Raw genomic sequence first — 25976 nt, forward strand, 5'->3', positions numbered from 1 at the left:
TTGCAAATCTGCGAGGCCAAGGCTCTATTCTGGAGAGCCCAGGATGCCCCAACAGAACGGGTAGAATGAGCCACAACCCTGAAAGGAGGAATCTTTCCCTTACAGCGATAGGCTTCCGAAATGGCGGACCGAATCCACCGAGAAATGGTGGCCTTGGAAGCAGGTTGTCCCTTGCGACGGATGGAGGTGATAGCAACAAGAAACGCCACTTTCCAAGAAAGGAGGCGGAGAGACACCTCTCTAAGGGGCTCAAAGGGTGCACCCTGGAGGGCACTCAGAACCAAATTCTGAAGTCCTGAGCTTCACACCAACGAAAATAAGACCGCCAAGTACGGTGGTAAATTCTTGCGGAGGAGGACTTATGAGCCTTGAGCATGGTGTGAATGACTTAAGAAGAGAACCCGCGGTCCCTCAAAACCGTGGTCCCAACCGCCACGCCGTCAAATGCAGCGACTGTAAATTGGGGTGGCATAGAGGACCCTGAGAGAGCAGGTCAAGGCGGAGCGGAAGGCGCAGTGGAGCGTCGTCCAGTAGCCTGACTACGTCACCGTACCACGACCTTCGGGGCCAATCTGGCGCTACCAGAATGGCGGGGACGTCCTCTGCCTTGAGCTTCCTCAGCACACTGGGAAGGAGCGGAGAGGAGGGAACAGATAGGGTAGGACAAACCCCACCCAAGGAATCACTAGGGCGTCCACGGCCAGAGCCTGAGGGTCCCGGGACTTGGACACAAAAGGAAGGATCTTCCGATTGTGTCGGGACGCAAAGAGGTCCACGTCCGGAATGCCCCAGAGGTCGCAGAGCTGCGCGAAGACCTCCGGATGTAGAGACCACTCGCCGGGGTCGGGTGATGACCGACTGAGGAAGTCCGCTTCCCAGTTTAGCACTCCCGGAATGTGAATTGACGAAATGGCCGGAACCTCGCTCTCCGCCCAGGTGAGAACCTTGGTCACATCGGCCATAGCTGCCGAGCTGCGAGTGCCGCCCTGTCGATTTATGTACGCCACAGCCGTGGCGTTGTCCGACTGGACGCGGACAGGACGGGACTGAAGACAGGATTCCCAATGAAGAAGACAAAGAAGAATCGCCCGTAATTCCAATATGTTTATCGGAAGAAAGGTCTCCTGGGGAGACCAGAGTCCCTGAACCGTCCAATCCCTGAACACACCGCCCCAGCCCAACAGGCTGGACCTGTTGTAACAACCTGCCATTGAAGGGGAAGAAACGACCGCCCTTGGAGCAGAAGGGGGGAGCCGAGCCACCAGAGCAGAGACTGACGGACCCTGCGAGGGAGAACAATCTGACGATCGAGGGACAGAGGAGACCTGTTCCATCGAGAGAGAATCGCCAGTAGAAGAGGGCTGTAATGAAACTGGGCAAAGGGTACGGCCTCCATAGTTGCCACCATCCGACCCAGGACTTCCATTCAAGTGCGGCTGGAGACTTATACCTGGGTCCGAAGGGAGCGGACCCCCGACCGCAGCGCCAGACGTTTGTCCGGCGGAAGACAAATTCTGGCAGAGGGCGTGTCGAATCGAAGTCCCAGGAAGGTTAGAGACTGGGTAGGACGGAGGACTGACTTGTCCCGGTTGACCATCCACCCGAAGCGAGTCAGAGTGTGGAGAGTGACGTCCAGATTCTCCAGAGTCTGGGCTCTGGTTGGAGCCTTGATGAGAAGGTCGTCCAGATAGGGTATCACCGAGATTCCCCTCGACCGTAACAGGCCCATCACTGGCGCAAGGATCTTTGTAAAGACCCGAGGAGCCGTGGCTAGACTGAAGGGAAGGGCTACAAATTGAAAGTGCCCCTCCGGAACCGCAAAGTGGAGGTACCGATGATGGCCTGGAAATATTGGCACATGGAGGTAGGCATCCTTGATGTCCACCAATGAAAGGAACTCCCCTTGTTCCAGGGACGCCACCACCGAACGGAGAGATTCCATTCGGAAGTGGCGGATGAGAAGGTGACGGTTGAGACACTTGAGGTCTAGGATTGGTCGCACAGAACCGTCCTTCTTGGGGACCACTGGGAAAAGAAGACAGGAACTTTCTCACCCTTGTCTGTGTCCCCTGTCAGCTGCAGTGAGGAGAACTCGCTCCGTGCAGCTAGAGTAAATGAACAGGCCAGCCAATAGGAAGAGAGGGGCGTGCCTACTGACCCCTTCTCACTGAACATCGCGCCCATGGCGCTAATTGGAGGCTGCTTCGCGCCTCTGAGAGCTCTCAGCCCTGTGGGCGGAGCTACAGACCGGCCGAAAAGAACTGTCATGGCGCCTGCTCCTTGTCCCCGAGCGCACATGTAAGTGGGCGGTCTAAGCGCCGGCAGAGACTGCCGGCGAAAGTGAAAGTAAGCCGGCGCTGAAGCGCCCGGCTCATAGCAGCGCCGCGGCTGTCAGCTGCGTATAAGGCGCTGTCGGCAAAGCGAAAGCAAGCTGGCGCTGAGAGCGCCTGGCCCGAAACAGCGCCGCGGCTGACAGCCGCAAATAAGGCGCTGTGGACGTAGTTGTACCAAGCACACACACACACAATAAAGTGAAGTGCCCCGTATTACATGCCCCCTCAGGTCCCACTGCTCCCCCAGAATAAAGTGCAGCCCCTGTATCAGCCAGCCCCATAACCTGAAGGTGGGCCAAAACAGGGGGTCTCCAGAGGTTGCGAGTCCGTACCTGTGGAGAAAAAGGGGGTACTTACCTCAGTCAGAAGAACTTACCTAATGGAGTCTTCAGTGAAGTCTTCAGTCAGCTTTAGTTACCTGCATCACGCCTGGCTGCTATGCGCGAGCGAGGCGAGCAGGGAAATAGGGGGACCCGGACCCATGAGGTACCAACCCATCGCTGACCGTTGGCGAGGGGGGGGTGAACAGCGCATATACGCAATGTCTGTGCCCCCTTACTCGCAATGGGGAAACGGAACCGGAGTCCCCACCTGAAAACAGAAAAGAAAAAGGAATAAAAAACTAACACGTTCCTATACTAGGAAAACAAAAAATCAGAAGTCCTGGTCTGGAGAAATCCAGACCATGTCCACCTCCTTCAGACAATAAGCTTAAACTGATTAGCTCAGAGCCTGAAGGCGGGTATATGTCACACCTCCTAGAGACAGCAGCCACCCACGGTCTTTGTCCCCCAATGGAGCCAATCGAGAAATATAATGTTAATCATCCCGTAATGTGAATGGCCTAAACGTATAAAAAAATAAAAAAAGGTCCAAAATTGCTGCTTTATTGTCACATCACATTAAAAAAAAAAAAAAAATTATAAAAATGTATTAAGAGTTTTATATACGCAAATGTGGTATCAATGGAGTATAGATCACGGCGCAAAAAACGAGACCTCATACCGCCACTTATACGAAAAAGTGAAAAAGGTTGTCAAAATAGAAGGATTTTAAACGTACTAATTTAGTAAAAAATTTGCGATTTTTTTAAAGCGGCACAATAACCTAAAAGTATGCAATCATGGGTATCATTTTAATCGTATTGACCCACAGAATAAAGAAAACAAACACGTCATTTACCATAGATTGTACGGCTTGAAAACAAAACCTTTCAAAATTTGTAAAATTCCAGTTTTCTTTTCAATTTCGCCACACAAATAGTATTTTTTTTAGTTGCGCCATACATTTTATGGTAAAATGAGTGATGTCATTACTAAGGACAACTGGTTACGCAAAAGACAAGCCCTCATACTAGTCTGCAGATATGTAGATATATAGATAAAATATTTAAAAAAAAATCTAAAAAAAAAGAGTTATGATTTTTAGAAGCGAGGAGGCAAAAAACGAAAATGCAAAAAATAAAATTGGTCTGGTCCTAAAGGGGTTAAACAGAAGGTGCCCAGAGCTCAGCTCTCCCCTATGAATGATAGCTCGAGGGGGTCTCCTGATTGGATGCTGGAGCTATCAGTCTCAACTGAGGGAAGGTGCCAGAAATGAGCTTACTTCAAATGCTCTTGGCTCCTAACTAGGGAAGCCTGCCCCCTAGGGCAGTGTTATCCTTATGATTCTTTTATGGGGGAAGGGGTTACACCACGTATTCCTTTTTTTATTTTTTAAACACAATTTTATAGTCCATAGGGGACTATTACATGCAATCGTGTTTTTTTTTTTTTTTTACATTTTAGACGCCGCAATCAACTTAGATCGTGGCGTCTAAGAGGTTAATGCCGGGCATCACTGTGATCGGTGATGTCCGTCATTAGCCACAAGTCCCAGCGGCTGATAGTCACTGGGACCACCCCGCTATGACCCGCGCTCACCTCCTGAGTGTGCGTCATAGAGGGGGAGCAGGACAAGGCGTACAGGTATGCCTTTCGTCCCCAAGAGGTTAAACCAGAGGTCCAGATGCGGACCGCAATCATCCAGACCTCCAGCGGGTTTAGGGAACCGGCCAGAGGAGGAGTCCACTCTTCACGCATTCATTTGTATCAGTGTCTATTTCCACATACAAAATGTTACAAGAAATAGAGTGCACTTCAATAACAAGGAGATGTAAATGTATCCAATGATCCAATGGATACATGAGGGACACAAAATGCATGTGGCAATAATAAACAAACACACACAGATGGCAGACCTGAATAAGCGGGTCCCTACTAAAAATAGTTTAGTACAATAAGTCAAAAGTTTGAAGGAATGACAGTAACGCTTTCACATGCCTTGAAGCATAAAGGTTATATATGCAGAGACAGTACATTTCCTTCTCATTGATACAACACAATTGTATATTCTTATAGTGCATGTACATTTAAATATTTTGAACTGTAACAAACACACATATACATTTTATATCAAAATAAGTGATGAATGTATATTTAATTGGGCCCTCAATCAACAGCACAAGGTCCTGGGCCCACTTTTGCTCCTCACTATGTAATTGCAGTAGAGAAGAGTTTGAATAGAGTTTGTCACTTGTGTCAATGGAACTTACAGACAGGAAAGAGAATCTCCTCGAGAAGGTGACCTTCATCTGTACAGCTGTGGTTAGATGGATTTCTGCTAGTAAGGTTGGTGAGATCTTGTCCCCAGCACACTCTGCTAGATTTACTGCACATAGTGAGAGATTGAGGCCTGAACAATTCCAACTTGATGGCAGCTTTCCTAAAGACAAGAAATTAGAAAAGGTCAATAAGGTAGGGCGAGAACTGTTGACTAATGCAGATTCACAATTTGGGTATCTGACATCTATTTAGGAAAGTACCTGTCAAATGGAGCTGGTGCAACTTATGATACACAAGGGCAGCATCCCGAGCACTGGTTGTGGCTTCATCATGAAATTCTGCTTTCTTACAGTGGCCCGGAGTACGTTTGAGTAACCATCGTACCAGACTGATCTTTTGAAGGCTACAACGTATAACGTTCCAGGATAGGCTACATGCAAGGTCAAACCGAGAAGCAGGGAGAGAGCGGCCCAATACACACAAGCAAGTCTGTAAATTCACTGATGCTGCTCCGAAGTCTCCCTGTGTTAAAGAAAGAACAATTCATTATGTAAATGTGACCAACATCTGTTGTCTCATAGAGGTGATCATCATAGAGAGGGATTCTTTACTGTAAAAGCACATGATTCTCTAATGGTTATTTTATTTAGGAAGTTCAACAGGGACCTAGAAGCCATAAAGATACGAACATAAGAATATACAACTAGATTGCTAGAGATGGGTAATTGATTCAGGTATTTCTTTCACATGGTCGGGAAGTTTTTTCTTGAATATAAGGCAATTGGTAGCTGCCTGACAGGGTTGTTTTGCCTTTTTTCTGGATTAGCACTGTAAGATTAAAGTAACTGATCATAAATGTATTTCTGGTTGTATAAGCCATAAAAGTCAAACTTCTTAGGCTTTATTTCAATGGAGTTTTGAGAATGAGAAAGCCTACAAGGATTTGCAAGAAAATCCACAACAGAAATCCATGAGTGACAATCCCCACATATCTATAAATGTGGAATCCACCTTAAAAAGTGACCTGTCACTTATATTTTTCCTGATGTGCTGGAGCAGACAATGGTTAACCTGGCAGGGTTATCCAGATGTTTGGTGTCCGGGTGTTTCAAGTCAAAATTTTTCCCAATTACCATCTGCCCCATAGACCACATCCCTAACGACAACCCCAACAGATTCCAAAATCTTGTCAAAAGAGAAATGTTCTGGATCTTCAAATTGAGGACTTTTCAACCCCACGGTCTTAATGAAGCCACTGAACTTATCAAACGACCCCCGCCGGTTCATCCACCCCATTGAAATGTCCCCCAGATTGTCTCTATATCCCCTCCCAGCCAGGTGATCTATTTCTCTTAACTTTTATTTTTGAGCACCGCCTCCTGGTCAGGTGACATCACCTCTCAGCTAGGTGATCCCTTTTCTCATAACCTTAGACATAGAGGAAAATATGTATACATATTCCATCATGTGTACACACATATATATGTACACTTTTGATGCCATCTTTGTACACCCTAGATACAAATATCTCCATGTGTATATGTTCGGTCAGGTGTATATCTACCCAATCATCCAACCCAGGGGTGTAGAAAAAAAAAAAAAAAAAAAACTACTTGTCCAAGGGACTAAAGCGGAACACAATCTACTTGTTACTCAAGAAAATCCACTTGTCCTGGTAGATAAAATAATTTCAACCAAAATAGTCTGATCCACCCCACTAGACCACCAGGGATGGATATAAGATTCCTTTAGACACTGCAGTCAACTTTAACAGCGGTGATCTAATGGTTTAATAGCGGCCACGGTGATCGCAGCATGCCAGGCTATTAGCGGCCGGAGAGCTGTAGCTCCTTTTACACCTGAGGGAAGCCCAGAAAAGTCTACATGTAACTTTTTGATCACCTTATAAAAAATGTCTCATATGAAGTGACCAAAAATACATTTACACCGTTGACCGTACGGTTTAATTAACATTATATTTTAATAGTCTGGACATTTTCACATGCAGCGATACCACTTATGTTTATTTTTGTACATTATTTTTATTTAAAGAAATGGAAAACTTTTATTAGGAAAGGGGCTCATTCACACGTGATATTTTAATCACTATTTTTCAGTCTTCATAGGGACTTATATATGGAGTCTTTTGATTGCATAACAGTGAACAATGCTGTGTTACTGGGGGGGGGGGTTCTTCTCCAGTTTGTGTGGTGCATTTTATTTACTCTAATTTATGTGTCAGAAAATGCTGGAAGTTGCATTTAGTTACTAGATAACTACAACACACAGCATGCCCTGATACAGCCTATGGTTGTGTGGGTGTTGCAGCATGTTGCACTGTATAGTAGGACAGTTAAGGTTATTGCGTAACATGCTGGGAGTTTTAGTTTTGGTTTGTGTCAGCTGCAGAACCATAGGCTGTGTCAAGGAATACTGGGAATTGCAGTTAGTAACTACAACACCCAGCATGCCCTGATGCATCCTATGGCTCTGCAGCTGACCTGAACCAAAACTACAACTCCCAGCATGTTACACTTAGTTCTACAGTTCAGGTTATGGTGCAACATGCTGGAAGTTGTAGTTTTGGTTCGGGCGTGTTTGCGTGCATCCGTGGGGCTCTTGGTTGGCGGGTGAGTATGAAGGGGGCGGGATTTTGGGGGTGCAATTTAGTGCGGGTGGCCAGAAGCCACTGAAAATAAAAGACACGGGCCCTTGGGCACTGCCCTAATGCCCAACGTGTCAGTCCTCCCCTGTACAAAACATTCATGCATACACATATACATACACTGGCCACTGCCCCCATATCATACATACACACCCCCGCCACTGCCCCCCCCCCCCCCCACAGCATACATTACATACACACATCACACATACATCATACACAAATACACTCACACCATACATATGCACACATCATACATACACCTGCCGCTGCCCTGCCACATCATACATTACATACACACACACACACACATCACACATACACAGACATCATACACATACATCACACATACACAGACCTCATACACACATCACATATACACAGACATCATACACACACACACACATCATACACACATCATACACATCACACAGATATCACACATACATCATACACACATCAAATACATCATACACACATACATCATACACATCACACAGATATCATAAACACACATCACACATACATCATACACACACATCACACATACATCATACATTACATACACACATATCACACATACATCATACACACATCACACAGACATCATACACATATCACTCATACATCATACATGATATCTGGCGGGTGAAATAGCCGATAACTTATACCGGTACAAGTTATCGGCTATCGGCCTGAAAGGTCACAGATTATCGGTATCGGCCCTAAAAAAAAAAATCGATATCGGTCGATCCCTAGTTCTCACATCCTCAACCAAGCTGCCAGCTCAGTAAGCACAGGTCTCTTTGCTCCTACTGACCATACTGTATTCTGTATATCCCTCTATGCACTGTTATTTTCACAATGTATTCCTCTAACTCTTTGTTTACTTCCCATGTCAATTAACCCAGATATACCAATCATCATTAACCCCTTAAGGACGCAGGGTTTTTCAGTTTTTTGCACTTACGTTTTTTCCTCATCACCTTCTAAAAATCTTAAACTTTCAAATTTGCACATTGTACCTTATAATCCCATCAGTCATTTTACCACAAAATTTACGTCGAAACCAGAAAAAAATATTTGTGGGGCAAAATTGGAAAAACAAAAATGCCATTTTGTAACTTTTGGGGGCTTCCGATTCTATGCAGTGCACTTTTCGGTAAAAATGACACCATATCTTTATTCTATAGGTCCATACAGTTACAAGGATGCCTAATTTATAAAGGTTTTGTTTCATTTTACTACTTTTAAAAAATGATAACTACATGCACCAAAATTAGTATGTGTAAAATTGTCATCTTCTGACCCCTATAACTTTATTTGTCCATATACGGGGCGGTATGAGGGCACATTCTTTGCGCCATGATCTGAAGTGTTTATCGGTACCATTTTATAAAAAATTTTTAGGCTATGCAAAGTGACCAATTTTGGACATTGGAATTTTTTTTTTTTTTTTTTTTACGTGTACGCCATTGACCTTGCGGTTTAATTAACATTATATTTTTATAGTTCGGACATTTACACACATGGCGATACCACATATGTTTATTTTTTTTACATATTTTTTATATGGAATTTGGGAAAAGGGGGGTGATTCACACTTTTAATATGGAAGGGGTTAATGTGTGTGTTTTTAACCTTTTTATTCAAATATTTTTTTTTTTTTTTTTTTACACTTTTAGTCTCCTTAGGGGACTTTTAGGAGGAATCAGTAGATTCCTCATACAGATCAATGTGGTTTCGTAGAACCACATTGTTGTGTGTTCTGCGCTCGATTGATAAAGCCTGGTTCTGCCAGGCTTTTCCATTCACAGCGCAGCATCCAGCACAGGACGAGAGGTAAGCCCTCCAGCTACCTCAGCAGTGGATCGCCCTCCCGCGATCGTGCTGTGGGGGCGGGGGGGGCATTCGGGGGGTTGGTTGGGTGGGGGGTCTGAGATGGGGGGGGTCTGGCGATTCACCCCACCGGACCAGGGATGGTTTAAATGACCCTTTAGACGCCGCTGTCAACTTTGACAGCGGCGATCTAAAGGGTTAATAGCCAGCCGCGGCAATCGCCGCATGTCTGCTATTCACACGGGCCCTCAGCTACAAGAATAAGCTGGGGGCTGGCCGGTGTGACGCAGGCTCGAGTCAGGAGCCCAAGTCATACACAGATTGCCGTCTCAGAACAAGCCGGCTTGTCCTTAGACGGCAACCTGCTAACCTAGTTTCCCTACATGGGCACATAGTTGACACAGTGACCTACATATGCCTCTCATAATTAAAGAATGTCAACACTGTTAAAGTTTACTGCTCCCTCCCAGGACTCGATCCATGCTTCCAGCCCCCCATACACAACCCGGCCGCGCTCCCTCCTGCTTAGCAATTACTCACGACCATAGCCTTACCATAGGCTACATATGGCCCATTGAAATCAATGGGGATTTTTCTTTGATGTTAAATCTGAACACTATGTCCCACTAAACAAATGGCCCACCAGCAGACCCCTGAGCCAGGTGACATCACTCCTACCATTTTTTTTTTTTATTCTCAGATGTATAAAATGAAGTTATTGTGTACAGTATGTAATGAACCTGACAAAGAAAATTGTACCTTCAAAACACGTTGTTATACACCTAATAAAGCCGTTTTCATCACCACATTACTGTGACTCCTCTGTTGTGTGCCATTCAAGCCATCAAATTTTTGCCCAGACATCTGGATAACCCTGCCAGGTTAACCATTGTCTGCTCCAGAACATCTGCACTAGGGATCGACCGATAAAAAGTCGTCTTTTACGCCGGAAAAAATGTATTTATTAGGGATCGACCGATTATCGGTATGGCCGATATTATCGGCCAACAATCACGATTTTGGGCATTATCGGTATCGGCAATTACCTTGCCGATAAGCCGATAATGCCTCGCCCCCCGCACCGCCCCCACCGCACCGCGACCACCACCCCCCCCCCGACCCGCCGCACCGCGTCGCACCCCCCACCGGGATGCTGTGCGGTATACCGGTATGGATTTTTGCCCATACAGCTATATCGGTCGGGCCCCTCCCCCACCCTCCGAGTCAATAAAAAAATTCAACTTACCCGTAATGGGGGTGGTCCGGGCCATCCATCCATCGTTCCTGTAGTGTCCGGGGGCGTTCCGGGTGAAGAGTGAACCGGTCCGGGCTGTCTTTCTTCTCCGGCGGTCATCTTCTCCACTCCGGGCAGGCTCTGGCCTAGTACGCTGCATAGACGCCGCTACGCCGTGACGTCAGGTGCGTCGCTGCGCACGGGCGTCACTGCGCAGCGGCGTCTATGCAGCGTACTAGGCCGGAGCCTGTCCGGAGTGGAGAAGATGACCGCCGGAGAAGGACAGCCCGGACCGGTTCACTCTTCACCCGGAACGTCCCCGGACACTACAGGAACGATGGATGGCTCGGACCACCCTGACAGGTAGGGGGAGAGAAGCGGGTGGCGGCGTCGGCCTATGGCCCCGCAAAAGCCACTGCAGATCATTGATTTAAAGCGCCCGCTTTAAATCAATGATCTGCAGCGGTGTCGCAGAGGTTAAATAGCCGATAACTTATACTGGAATATCGGTATAAGTTATCGGCTATCAGCCCTAACCTGCACTGATTATCGGTATCGGCCCCAAAAAAACAATATCGATCGATCCCTAATCTGCACCCCACCACTTGCTCAGTGGGACCGACGGCCAGCTGCCTCCCGACTCTCTCGCATATTGAAAGCGCATATCAGTGTTGTGCCTGCCCGCACAACACAAAAAGGTGAGCATAAAACGTTTGTTTCCTTATGTTCTATGCCCACCTCCTCGGAATAACCGTACTATTGTAGCGCTGTTTCTGTGTTTTATCCCTCTCTATATTTTTCCTGAACCACAGATTTCAGATCTGTGCAGAAAAAAAAAATATCTGTGCTGCTTAAGAAGCACTGGCAGTTTTTACATAGATTTCGGCATCAAATATGTCCCAAAATCTACACGAAAATCCGTGTGAACAAACCCTTAGATCCCTAGCAGTAAATACATAGTGAACAATGTAGACACATCAGTTCCTAAAGTAAATGCCACATATTGTTGCTTGGGGAAAAAAAACACAAGACAATGGATGACGTGCACATATGTAACACCAAGAAAATAAAAAATAAAAAGATTAAAACAAGTTACCCTAGTAAGATCCAAGTCAGCCTGTTTGCGATGCCTCCAGAACTTTACGGAAGAACGCGAGTGTAGCCGTGTCACTGGCTCTCCATGGATCAGCAGCTTCATAAAAACACTGAGGACGATCACCCCATTCACAAGCCATAGAATCAATGTAGGGATAAGCCAGTCGAGCCAGCTACCAGAAAGACCTGCATTTTAGGTAAAAATTTGACTTTCAATATTAGAGTCTTGTTCGGAATTTCCGTTGTGCGAATATGCCCTTAGGCTGTGCCATAAAGGGGTTGCACTTTACCTGAAACTTCAATACCCAGCATAGTTCTACTTGTCCCATGCTGTACAGTTCTTTCTGAATGTTGGTCACTTTCTGAATGCAGCAGAGATGTTAAAGGGTTAAATGTTAAGCAAAGGAATGTCATTGCACAGAGAAGCATCCTAGAGCGATCCATCATCCCAAGTCCTGTTGGAGAGTCAGGCTCATCCTTCACCTTAAAAACAAACAGGACTTTGGTAAGTCAATGTAGCTCTGGACAGTTCACATATCTTCTACACTAAAGAAAGTTATGTATATTGAATTACAGCCACATTACAACCCAAAGAGTCTCCACAGTTCTGCTCAATGCCAGCCGACTACAGCTTAGCCCAGTGTTTCCCAACCGGTGTGCCTCCAGCTGTTGCAAAACTACAACTCCCAGCATGCCCGGACAGCCAAAGGCTGTCCGGGCATGCTAGGAATTGTAGTTTTGCAACAGCTGAAGGGAGACTGGTTGGGAAACACTGGCTTAGCGAAACTACAACTAAATTCGATTTGCAATTTAACTTTTATTTGTATGTTGGTGATACCAAATATGTCGATTAAGTAATTTTTTAAACTTTATTTTATTTGTAAAAGGAGTAAAGAGAAAAAAGATTTTTTATTTGAGATGGGGCTTATTCACTTGTATTAAAACTTTTTTCCCCCCACAAGGGACTATTTATTGCAATCTTTTGATTGCTAATACTGCATTGATCAGTGTGATCTGCAATCTACTTCTATGGTCTGCCAGAAAGCAGACCATAGAGCATTGCCAGAGCAGCCCTAGAGACATGTGAGGAGACCTGCGGGTGCCATCTTGACTCATCGGACCTCTGTGATCGCGCAGCGGGTGGCCGCAGGTGGGGAGTTTGCCTAGGGCGGTACGCCTGTCAAACCGAAACGCAGGTGTCCTAAGGCGAGCTCAGGGAGGACAGAAACCTCCTGTGGAGCAGAAGGGCTACTACAGTCTCTGTATGCCCATCAGCATGCTCGCTGAAGTCTGCCATTACAGGGGGGTGTCCCATGGTCTATGATGCGAGTGCAGGAGTACAGATGGAACTTAGGACATACATGTATGTCCAGGTGCGCCAAATACAAGGCAGGACAAGGTGTACAGGTACATCTTGTGTCCTAAAGAGGTTAACACAGGAATTCACCTTTTCATCATCTAGCAAAGGACTCCCTGGCTCTGAATCCACAGAATAAGGAGAGTAGACAGCAGGAGATCCAGAGTCCGATGCCGGTGGAGACATCATCAGAATATTTTGGTTGAATTCATCCATCTTCATTTCCATGCTGGTGTCCACCAGGCTGCTCAGATCAATGCCCTTCAGATATTCTGTAAAAAAGAAAAAACAACACTGGGTCACAAACAGCAACAAGAACACAGGAATCTTTGCATACCTCCGACTGTTTAGTGACCGACAATCTGAGACAAAATATATACAAGCAAAAGGAGCACAGGAAATAGCAAAAGTCCAGCTTTACCACATGTTTTGCTTAACTGGAGAATTTATTTTGAGTGTCTGCACTTCTGTATATAAACTGTAGATTGTGTATTTCAGTATATATAACCTCCACAAATTTGCTATTAAAGTAAAAAAAAAAAAAAAATGGAGAAATCCCATAAATAGACCATTAACCCCTTCATGACCATCACATTTTGATTTGTGACTCACATTTTCTTCTTCCTCACTTTCTAAGACCTATAACCTTTATTTTTGCATTGAGATTTGTAATAGGTCTTTTTTTTATGGGACAAGTTTTACTTTTCATTGGCGCACTTTATTTTGTGATATAATGTATTATAGGTTCACAAAACGTACTTAAAAAGGGGTATTCTGGCTTTATACATTTTATCCCCTATACAAAGGATAGGGGATAAGATGTATGATTGCAGGGGTCCCACAGCTGAGGACCCCCGCAATCTTGGTGCAGCCCCCGGCATTTAATGCCAGGCGCTGCCTCTGAGACGGGGATACACAGGTAAGGCCTTGGGCTTTTCCAGCAACCCGCTAGCACCGAAAGGGCAACTAAACACCCGGGATTACCAGGTTTTAACATTTAAACGCCAAGATTGCTATTGTTTGCGGCGTTTAAACAAGTAAACGACAGACATCAACAGGATCTCTGATGTCAGTCATTCCTGGCAGATGTCAGCTGCTGATCGCAGAAAGTATCTGCCAGTTACAGCGCAGACCCGACTCCATAGCTCGTACTCCCTCCCCTGCCCTATGACATACAGACACGTCAAGGGTAAGGAAGGGGTTTATAGGGGTATTTATCCAAATCTTCCAAAACAAAAAACCTGTTTGGAAACTAACAGCAGAAAAGAACGACTTGCATGGTAAAATTCTAATACAAATAACTTATTCAGCAGATTTGTCGAGATGTAATTTTACAGCCGAACAGCGCAACAAAGCTGATAGCAGACTGTAAAGTATCTTATCAGGGCTAGATTACACTTTAATCATCTATAGATACTGTCTACAACATGTCATCTAAGCATGCATTTCCATGTTTCAATGATCATGAGGGATTTGATCTGATCGCTGATAAGATTGCTTTTACAAGCCACTTTACATTGTTGACAGCAGCGGATAATTTTTATGAGGCATAAAAGTTGTAATGAATGATAAACAAGCATTTTACCATTTGATCAATGGGCACATTCCAGGGAAGCATCAGGAACATATGACATATATGTAGGTATATAGGTGAAACATTTCCCTCTGAAATATAGACTCAAATAAGGAACTGGTATGCTGTATGCCTGGCTACTTTATTTTCTGTGAGATCCTGAAGTCACAATCAACCCTGTTCTGTGTGAAAACAATCTAGCACTTGTAAACCATTTCAATACAATAGTGAGAACAGTTTGTTTCTAACCTGCAGAAGGGTCTTCTGGGCTAAACTATTTTTATCCGTCCAATTGACAGGTGATAAATGCTACATAGGTTAGATCAGACAAATGGTTTCCCCATTGATGACCAAACAGATAACCCTTGTTACCTCAACCGCAAGCTGAAGCATGTAGGAGTTGGAATAAGGTGGTAGTTCAGCATGCACCCGCTTCATTCAAAGTCAATGGAAATTGGTGGTGATGGTCCCATTAATCAGAACACCATCTATCTAGCATTTATGGCCAGATATCCAGCCTTTCGCCTATCCAGTGAATAGGTGAAAGGCTTAAGACCAGGATACCTTATTAATTGAAATAACAAAGCTGCGCGACCTGCACAAATGCTGCATATGAACATAATATAGCTTACTGTTCTTCTGATTGGCCAGCTTGAGGGCCATATTTTCTTGCCGAAGTTTCTGGTTGGATTGTTGCAAGTATTTTATGTAGTCTATGGCTTTCTTTAAGACCCCCGACTTGTGCATCTGTAAAATAACACACTTTTATATAAAACATGCATGTTTATTAAGCTTACTAACCCACTTGTTGAACATTGCATTATCTAGTAATTGCCCCATCTAGATCAACGTTTCTCAGCCAGGGTGCCTTCAGCTGTTGCAAAACTACAACTCCCAGCATGCCCGGACAGCCAATGATTTAAAAAAAAAAAAAAAAAAACACCATGCCATAATACACACATTGCTGTACCTATCAGCAGGCTACACAAATGCGCAGATAAATTCCATTTTATTAGTTCTCACATAATGTAAGATGAAGTAACACTGCTGAAATTTATGATAAAAAATGAAAAAAAAAGATACTGAACAACTATTGGAAAAAAAATGATATATAATTTATATATATATATATATTTATACGATTTTTCGTGATGAAAACACCCCCCTCGGCTTATACTCGAGTGAACTCTCCACCCGCAGTGGTCTTCAACCTGCGGAGTTGTAGTTTTGAAACCTCCGGAGGTCCGCAGGTTGAAGACCACTGCGGCCTTCGACATCATCCAGCCCCCTCTCACCCCCCTTTAGTTCTGTACAGTACTCACCTCCGCTTGGCGCTGGTCCGGTGCTGCAGGACTGTCCGGAGAGGAGGTGGTCCGGTGGGATAGTGGTTCCGGGCTGCTATCTTCACCGGGGAGGCCTCTTCTAAGCGCTTCGGGCCCGGCCCCAGAATAGTCACGTTGCCTTGACAACGACGCAGAGGTACGTTCATTGCCAACGTACTTCTGCGTCATTGTCAAAGCAACGCCTCTATTCCGGGCCGGAAGCGCGGAGAAGAGGCGCCCCCGGTGAAGATAGCAGCCGGGAACCACTATCCCACCGGACCACCTCCTCTCCGGACAGCCCTGCAGGACCGGACCAGCGCCGAGCGGAGGTGAGTACTGTACATAACTAAAGGAGGGTGAGAGGGGGCTGGATGATGTCGAAGGCCGCAGTGGTCTTCAACCTGCGGACCTCCGGAGGTTTCAAAACTACAACTCCCAGCAAGCCCGGACAGCCGATGGCTGCCCAGGCTTGCTGGGAGTTGTAGTTTTGAAACCTCTGGAGGTCCGCAGGATGAAGACCACTGAGGGCGGATGATGAGAAGAGGATGATGAAGGGGGGGTGTGGGATGATGACAAGAGGATGATGAAGGGGGGGTGTGGGATGATGAAGGGGGGTGTGGGATGATAAGAGGATGATGAAGAGGGGGTGTGGGATGATGAAGGAGGGTGGGGATGATGACAAGGGGATGATGAAGGGGGGTGGGGATGATGACAAGGGGATGATGAAGGGGGGTGGGGATCATGACAAGGGGATGATGAAGGGGGGGGATGTGTGGGATGATGACAAGGGGATGATGACAGGTGATGATGATGAGGGTCTGGATGATGACAGGCGGTGATGATGATGAGGATGTTAATGACGGGTCTGAATGATGACAGGGGGGGGGATGATGTATTTCCCACCCTAGGCTTATACTCGAGTCGGCTTATACTCGAGTATATACGGTATATTTTATATATAATGTCTTCCTATCAAAGATAGATCTAAAAATCTTATTTATAAAAAAAAAAAAAGCAAACAAAACAAATAAAACCTTTAAAATGTGACACCCACCTTGGCATCCGTTCCCATAACCAAGTCCTTCAGTTCAATGATTTTATCATTGATGGATGAGCGATACCTTTTCTCGATTATGTTATGTGTTGTTCTCCTTTCACCCTCCTTGGGCACCTCTGGCTGTTTCACATTGCCAGGCACCTGCTTTATAGGCATCTTTTCTTGTCCCATCATGACTGGCATAGTTGTCAGAATAGTTCCACCACCTCCAACCAATGTCTAAAACAGAAGGAAGGCATATTGTTAGATTATGACTTTTAGTCAGCAAGAAAGGAAATGGGAAACTTCTAGACAATAAATTGTAGCTGTGTTCTCTTCCCTAGTTCTGGCTCTGACTTAAAGGGGTTATCCAGGAAAAAAAACATATCAACTGGCTCCAGAAAGTTAAACAGATTTGTAAATGACTTCTATTAAAAAATCTTAATCCTTTCAGTACTTATGAGCTGCTGAAGTTGAGTTGTTCTTTTCTGTCTAAGTGCTCTCTGATGACACCTGTCTCGGGAACTGTCCAGAGTAGAAGCAAATCCCCATAGCAAACCTCTTCTACTCTGTGCAGTTCCCAAGACAAGCAGAGATGTCAGCAGAGACAGAAATGAACAACTCAACTTCGGCAGCTGATAATTTTTAAGATTTTTTTAAATAGAAGTAATATACAAATCTGTTTAAAGGAGTAGTCCTAAGGATAGGGGATAAGTTTCAGATCGCAGGGGGTCCGGCCACGGGGGCCCCCCCGCGATTTACTGTATGGGGCGCCGGCTCGCTGGCAAGATAGCAAGTGTCGACCACCGCACGAAGCGGCGGCACGACACGCCCCCTCAATACAGCGCTATGGCAGAGCCGGAGATTGCCAAAGGCAGCGCTCCAGCTCTGCCAGAGTTGTATTGAGGGGCGTGTCAGCCGCCACTTCGTGCGGTGGTCAACACGCCCCCTTCCCGAACATTTTGTCATTTTGACCGTCACGCCCCCTCCTATAGACTTGCATTGAGGGGCGTGGTGTGACATCACAAGGGGCGTGGCCATGACATCACGATCCCCGCCGCCTGCACCCAGAATTCTAAACGCTGGGTGCTGCACAGAGATCGACATCTTATCCCCAACCTTTAGATAGGGGATAAGAGGTCTAGGGGCGGAGTTCCCATTTAACTTTTGATGTTTCAAGTGTCCCAAATGGTAGAATGCAACAGCTCTAATTCTTTGCTCTAGTAGAAAAAAATAGCACAGGAAAAATGTGCAGGGATATTTTGTTATTTACTTATATTGAATATGCAAAATAAAAAACAGAAACATCATTCAGTGCGAGATAAGAGGATACACACTGGGACTAATGGCATCTTAAAAGTGTGTCTCCATAGTTATGCCGATTGATGTAAGTCAAGTTACATAGGACAAATATTGACCCTGCTTTTTAGTGTATTTAAAACCTCTAATATATCTGTGCATTGGTCTTTTTCAAATAATTAAAGTTAAAATCTTTGATGACTGAGGCCTGACCACATGGTTCCTTATATCCTGAGTGCATGGTGCAGTCCCTGATAAATTCATTCACTATGGGACTTTCAAAGATAGCTAAGCTCGCAAAGAGAGTGAATGGAGCAGAGTCAGAGCATGTGTGCTGCCCCTTGAAAAGGAAGTCACATGCCTTGAAGTACAGAAAAACATATCCCCTATTCACAGGATAAGAGATACGTTTTAGATCACGGGGGGTCCAACGACTGTAGCCCCCATGATCTCCTGTACGGAGCCCTGTCTCTTCCCCAGAGCGGCGCATCGAGATACCTGCCCTAAGCGGGGGGGCACCACACACCCTCCGTATATCTCTATTGGAGAGCCATTCTGCTATCTTTTGCTCTCCCATAGAGATATACGGAGGGAACATGGCGGCACCTGCTTCGGGCCGAAGTCCTGATGCGCCGCTCTGGCTCCATACAAGAGATCGCGGGGGACCCCTGTGGGTAGTGGATATGTTTTTTCTGCATTTCAAGGAATGGGACTTCTCCTTTAATTCACTAGGGGGACAAAGGAACCCCGATCTGGTGATCAGTAGAGGACGGGGGTCCCAGTAGTCAGCCCCTCACCAATAAAATACTTGGCTAGGCCGGGAATAGAGAGAGCGGCATAAGCCACCTTCAGACATTTATGCCACCTTACCTACTAGGGATGTCCCGATACCGATACTAGCCATTTGCATGGTATCGGGGACTCATTTAATGCCCCGATAACATGTCCGATACCTGCTGCCGCTCCGCTGCCCCGTTCTCCCATCCTCCCGTCCGCATCATAGTGTTCCATGGAGGAGCATGTGACACACACGTCAGTCCGCCTCCTCCCCTGCACCCAGCGTAACACTACGGAGGAAGCAGAGTGACGTATATGTCACATGCTCCTCCATAGGACGCCATGATGTGGACGGGAGAACAGGGCAGTGGAGCGGCAGCACCCGACAGAGGACAGCAACAGGTGAGCTGTCTGAAAGGAGGGGGGCTTCTACTAATGTCTACATGGGGGCCTGCTGCTGTCTAAAGGGGGACCCTGCTGTCTACAGGGGGGCTGCTGTCTAAACTGGGGGGGGGGGGGGTCCTGCTGCTGCTGTCTAAACGGGGGGCCCTGCTGCTGCTGTCCAACTTGGGCGCACAGCTGCTGTCCAAATGGGGGGCCCTGCTGCTGCTGTCCAAACGGGGGGCCCACTGTCTAAAGGGGGGCTGTGGTTTACAGGTGGACTGCTACTAATGTCTACAAAGGGGGGGAGCTGTTTACAAGGGGGGCTGCTACTTATGACTGTCAAGGGGCTGCTGCTAATGTCTGCAAGGGGATACTCCCTACTATTAAAGACAATCTTACAGCAGAGTCACCTGCACTAACTTTAATTTATAGGTAGATAGTGTTGGTGACCCGGTTTCTACAGCTGCTCACCATGTGGTCATAGGTCTCACCGCCAATGCAAATTCCCTGTTCTGTCCAATGGAGTAGAGAGGAATCTTGGCTCATATTACAGCAGCCGCCTCCATTGTACACAACAAGGACCCACATATCATACGGTAAACAGCGCAAGAAACCGCGTCACCCTGGTGTCAGATTCCCTTTTAAAATAAAAGTACTCGTAATTGGTATCGGCAAGTACTAGAATTAAAGTATTGGTACTCGTACTCTGTCTTAAAAAACTGGTATCGGGACATCCCTATTACCTACAAGTAGAACAAAGGATCAGACCCTGAAATTTAATGGCCTGATCCTTTTCCTCCGAACAATATTTGCTAGAGTAGAGTTGGGAGGGCCCCTTACACACTCCAACAGATATTAATGCTGTGCCGCCTGCACACTATCATGCACAGTAACTTGAACACTTTCTATTCCTTATGTGCACGTATAGTTTGTAAGGTTGAAAAAAGACAAGAGGCCATAGAGTTTAACCTAGAACCCTACTGTTTTGATCCAGAGAAAGGCAAAGAAAAAAAAAAAAAAAAAAAAAAAAAAAAAAAAGGATGCTAATGCCAACTGCCCCATGACAGAGAAAAATTCCTTCCCGACTGCAATATAGCATCAGAATAAATCCGTGGATCAACATTCTATCCCCATTAATCTAGTATCAATAACCTATAATATAAGAACCTACATTTAACCCCTTTCCGTAAATGGACGTATATTTATGTCCACTGCAGGCTTTCAGTGTATGACTCATGCATGCTCAGCAGGTGAGCGCGCATCATACCTGGTGGGTCCCGGTTTCCATCAGCAACCAGGACCGGCGGCTAGTAGAGGACATCGCCGATCGGGCTGATGTCCAGTATTAACCTGTTGGGGACGAAGGGCGTATGCATACGCCCTTGCGTCCTGGTACTTAAGGACGAAGGGCGTATCCATACGCCCGTGGGAATTTCGGTCCCCGCCACGCGCCGGGCGGGGACCGGAGTGACTGCTGATATCTATCAGCAGGCACCCCGTGCAAATGCCCAGGGGGTCATTAGACCCCCCCCATGTCGACGATCGGCGCAAATCTTAAGTGAATTCACACTTGTGATGTGCGCCGATTCCGGGTCATTACGGGTCTATGGTGACCCGGAATAGAAGGGGGATCGCGGTTGTCTAAGACAACTACGATCCCCCTGAAGCGATAGGAGTGAGGTGGCAGGGGTGCCACCCCTCCTATCCCTGTTATTGGTGGTCTAGACGCGACCACCAATAGCAGATCGGGGGAGGAGGGGTTTACTTTCGTTTTCCCCGTCCTGCCCACCCACAATAGGCGGGGCAGGACGGTGAAACGACGAGGACCGAACGCCGAAGGTCCACATATCCCTCGGGAGGCTGCGGGCGTCATCGGCGGGCAGCGACGGAGATCTGCGTGGGCAGCGTGCGGCAGAAGAAGACGGCTCCCTGGATCCTACGGAAACCGGTAAGTTGCCTAGCAACATCTGGAGGGCTACGGTCTGAGACTGTAGCCCTCCAGATGTTGAAAAACTACAACTCCCAGCATGCCCAGACAGCTGTTTGGGCATGCTGGAATATGTAGTTTTGCAACAGCTGGAGGGCTGCAGTTTGAAACCACTATATAGTGGTCTCTAAACTGTATCCCTCCAGATCTTGCAAAATTACAACTCCTAGCATGCTCAAACAGCTCTTTGCTGTCTGGGCATGCTGGGATTTGTAGTTTTGCAACATCTGGAGGGTCACAGTTTGGAAATCACTGTGCAGTGGTCTATAAACTGTAGCCCTCCAGATGTTGCAAAACTGCAAATCCCAGCATGCTCAAACAGCAAACAGCTGTCTCACCATACTGGAAGTTGTAGTTGCGTAACCTCCAGCTGTTGCATAACTACATTTCCCAGCATGCCCTTTGGCGATTAGTACATGCTGGGAGTTGTAGTTTTGCAACAGCTGGAGGCACACTGGTTGGAAAATACTGTTCGGTAACAGAACCTAACTGAAGGTTTTCCAACCAGTGTGCCTCCAGCTGTTGCAAAACTACAACTCCCAGCATGTACTGTCAGTGCATGCTGGGAGTTGTGGTTTTGAAACAGCTGGAGGTTTGTCCCCCCATGTGAATGTACAGGGTACATTCACATGGGCAGGTTTACAGTAAGTTTCCTGCTTCAAGTTTGGTCTGCGGCAAACTGCGGCAAGTTTGGTCTAGCGGGAAACTCACCGTAACACGCCAGTGCGAATGTACCCTAAAACACTACATTACACTAACACATAATAAAGAGTAAAACACTACATATACACCCCCTTACACTGTCCCCCCCCCCCCCAATAAAAATGAAAAATGTATTGTACGTCAGTGTTTCCAAAACGGAGCCACCAGCTGTTGCAAAACAACTCCCAGCATTTCTGGACAGCCACTGACTGTCCAGGCATGCTAGGAGTTAAGCAACAGCTGGAGGCACCCTGTTTGGGAATCACTGGCGTAGAATACCCCTATGTCCACCCCTATGCAATTCCTAATTTAGTCCTCAAATGTGCATGGCGCTCTCTCACTTCAGAGCCCTGTCGTATTTCAAGGAAACAGTTTAGGGCCACATATGGGGTATTTCCGTAATCGGAAGAAATTGCACTACAAATTTTGGGGGGCTTTTTCTCCTTTTACCCCTTATGAAAAGGAAAGTTGGGGGCTACACCAGCCTGTTAGTGTAAAAAAAAAAAAAATGTTTACACTAACATGCTGGTGTTGACCCAAACTTTTTATTTTCACAAGCAGTAAAAGGAAAAAAAAAGCCCCCCAAAATTAGTAACGCAATTTCTCCTGAGTACGGAAATACCCCATATGTGGGCGTAAAACGCTCTGCGGATGCACAACAAGGCTCAGGAGTGAGAGCGCACCATGTACATTTGAGGCTTAAATTGGTGATTTGCACTGGGGTGGCTGATTTTACAGTGGTTCTGACATAAACGCAAAAACAAATACTCACATGTGACCCCATTTTGGAAACTACACCCCCCACGGAAAGTAACAAGGGGTATAGTGAGCATTTACACCCCACAGGTGTTTGACGAATTTTCATTAAATTTGGATGGGAAAATGAAAGAAAAAAAAAATGTTTTCACTAAAATGCTAGTGTTACCCTAAATTGTTCATTTTCACAAGGGAAAATAGGAAAAAAGACCCCCAAAATTTGTAAAACCATTTCCTCTGAGTAAGAACATACCCCATATGTGGATGTAAAGTGCTCGGCGGGCGCGCTACAATGGGATTTTGAAGAGAAAATGTGTCCGGAATTGAAGGCCACATGAGTTTACAAAGCCCCCATAGTGCCAGAACAATGGAACCCCCCCCTCCCCCTACATGTGACCCCATTTTGGACACTACACCCCTCGTGTAATGTAATAAGGGGTACAGTGAGTATTTACGCCCCACGTGTCTGACAGATTTTTGGAACAGTGGTCCGTGAAAATTAAAAATTGTATTTTTCATTTGCACAGTCCACTGTTCCAAAGATCTTTCAAACGCCAGTCGGGTGTAAATACTCACTTCACCCCTTATTAAATTCTGTGAGGGGTGTAGTTTCCAAAATGGGGTCACATGTGGGGGGCCCCCTGTTCTGGCACATCAGGGGGCTTTGTAAACGCACATGGCCCCTGACTACCATACCAAACGAATTATCTTTCCAAAAGCTCAATGGCGCTCCTCCTCTTCTGAGCATTGTATTTCGCCCGCAGAGCATTTTACGTCCTAACATGGGGTATTTCCATACTCAGACGAGATGAGGTTACAAATTTTGCGGGGCATTCTCTCCCATAACCCTTTGTAAAAATGGTAAATTTGGGGAAGAAACTGCACTTTAGTGAAAACATTTTTTTTTTTTTTCATTTACACATCCGATTATAACGAAAAGTCGTCAAACACCTGCGTGGTGTTAAGGCTCACTGGACCCTTTGTTACGTGCCTTGAGGGGTGTAGTTTCCAAAATGGTATGTCATGTGGGGTTTTCTGCTGTTCTGGCAGAATGTGACATGCCCCCCAAAAACCATTTCAGCAAAATTCACTCTCCAAAATCCCATTGTTGCTCCTTCCCTTCTGAGCCCTCTACTGTGCCCGCCGAACACTTGACATACAAATATGAGGTATTTCCTTACTCGAGAGAAATTGGGTTACAAATTTTTAGAGGCTTTTTCTCCTATTACCACTTGTAAAAATTAAAAAACTGGGTCTACAAGAACATGCGAGTGTAAAAAATGAAGATTTTGAATTTTCTCCTTCACTTTGCTGCTATTCCTGTGAAACACCTAAAGGGTTAACAAACTTATTTAATGTCATTTTGTATACTTTGAGGGGTGCGGTTTTTATAATGGGGTCATTTTGGGGGTATTTCTAATAGGAAGGCCCTTCAAATCCACTTCAAACCTGAACTGGTCCCTGAAAAATTCAGATTTAGAAAATTTTGTGAAAAATTGGAAAATTGCTGCTGAACTTTGAAGCCCTCTGATGTCTTCCAAAAGTAAAAACATGTCAACTTTATGATGCAAATATAAAGTAGACATATTGTATTTGTGAATAAATATATAATTTATTTGGAATGTCTATTTTCCTTACAAGCAGAGAGCTTCAAAGTTAGAAAAATGCAACATTTTCAATTTTTTCATCAAATTTAGAATTTTTCACCAAGAAATTATGCAAGTATGGACAAAAATTTACCACTACCATAAAGTAGAATATGTCACGAAAAAACAATCTCGGAATCAAATTTATAAGTAAAAGCATCCCAGATTTATTAATGCTTAAAGTGACAGTGGTCACATTTGCAAAAAATGCTCCCGTCCTTAGGGTTATAATGGGCTCCGTGTCCCCAAGGGGTTAAACCCTTTATTAACCCTTATATTGACTCCGGTATTAACCCCCTAAAACGGGAGATTGCCGTTGCCGGTTAGCTCAGTGGTCTGTTCAGGACCACCGCGGTGAAATCGCGGCATCCCGGAAAGCTGAGAGGACAGCGGCGGAGAGCTGAGAGGACAGTGGGAGGCGCATTACCTTGCTCCTCGCTGTCTGAACGTCGCTTGTTTGCTCCAAGCCTGAGATCCAGGCTTGAGCAATCGAGCACATATAACACTGATCAATGCTGTGCTATGGCATAGCATTGTTCAGTGTATGCAATCAAAGTATTGCAAGTAATAGTCCCCTAAAAAAAAAAAAAAAAAAGGGTAAAAAAAACGGTGTACACGTAAAAAAAATTCCAAAGTCCTAAATTGCGTATTTTTGGACACTTTGTATACCCTAAAAAATGTATAAAAAGTGATCAAAAAGTCTAATCATAACAAGAATGGTACCAATGAAAGCTTCAGATCATGGCGCAAAAAATGAGCCCTCATATAGCTACGTATATGGAAAAATTAAGTTATAGGGGTCAGAAGATGACAATTTAAAACATACTAATTTAGGTGCATGTAGTTAGAATTTTTTTTAAAGTAGTAAAATAAAATAAAACCTTTATAAATTAGGTATCCTTGTAAGGCTGCTTTCACACTATGAAGTTCACCCGTTATTAAACGTCCGTTTTCTGTGTAAAAAACGTACGTTTAATAACGGATGAAATAACGGGTGATAACAGCTGAATAAATATTCCTCCGTTAAGACCAGTTATCCCTCATGTATGGTCGAACATCTCTGCCTACTACTCCCATCATGGAACAGACTTGTTTCCATGATGGGAGTAGTAATTCCCTAGCTGCAGGAGTCTGCAGACAGCTGGGGAGGGTACATTAGTGTTTGTACTACTACCCCCATCATGGAACAGAGTCTGTTCCATGATGGGGGTTGTAGTACAGTGGCTGAGGGATAGATCGCACCAGGTTTCACTTCTGAGACCCGATGTGATCTGAAGTTATTAAGCAGGGGAGCGGGTGGCAAGCTCTGCAACCCTGCGATGTATCAGTGTGTTTTAACTTTCATTTTTAAATCCCCCGTGGGGACCA

General features: G+C 45.5%; 1 protein-coding gene across 4 annotated transcripts in view; it reads right to left on the reverse strand.

The window, feature by feature from the left end:
• Positions 1–25976, reverse strand: part of SREBF2 (sterol regulatory element binding transcription factor 2) — an 80305-nt gene that overhangs the window by 23415 nt on the left and 30914 nt on the right. For all 4 annotated transcript variants that reach the window (XM_056523828.1, XM_056523827.1, XM_056523829.1 and 1 more), the window contains exons 5-11: positions 17076–17297; positions 15332–15446; positions 13217–13398; positions 12060–12252; positions 11771–11955; positions 5197–5458; positions 4927–5096 (exon numbers count right to left, since the gene is read on the reverse strand). In XM_056523828.1, coding sequence (XP_056379803.1) covers positions 4927–5096; positions 5197–5458; positions 11771–11955; positions 12060–12252; positions 13217–13398; positions 15332–15446; positions 17076–17297 — 1329 coding nt within the window. The remainder of the gene's footprint in view (positions 1–4926; positions 5097–5196; positions 5459–11770; positions 11956–12059; positions 12253–13216; positions 13399–15331; positions 15447–17075; positions 17298–25976) is intronic.

Source organism: Hyla sarda, chromosome 6 (genome assembly GCF_029499605.1).
Source record: "Hyla sarda isolate aHylSar1 chromosome 6, aHylSar1.hap1, whole genome shotgun sequence".
NCBI classification, from domain to species: domain Eukaryota; kingdom Metazoa; phylum Chordata; class Amphibia; order Anura; family Hylidae; genus Hyla; species Hyla sarda.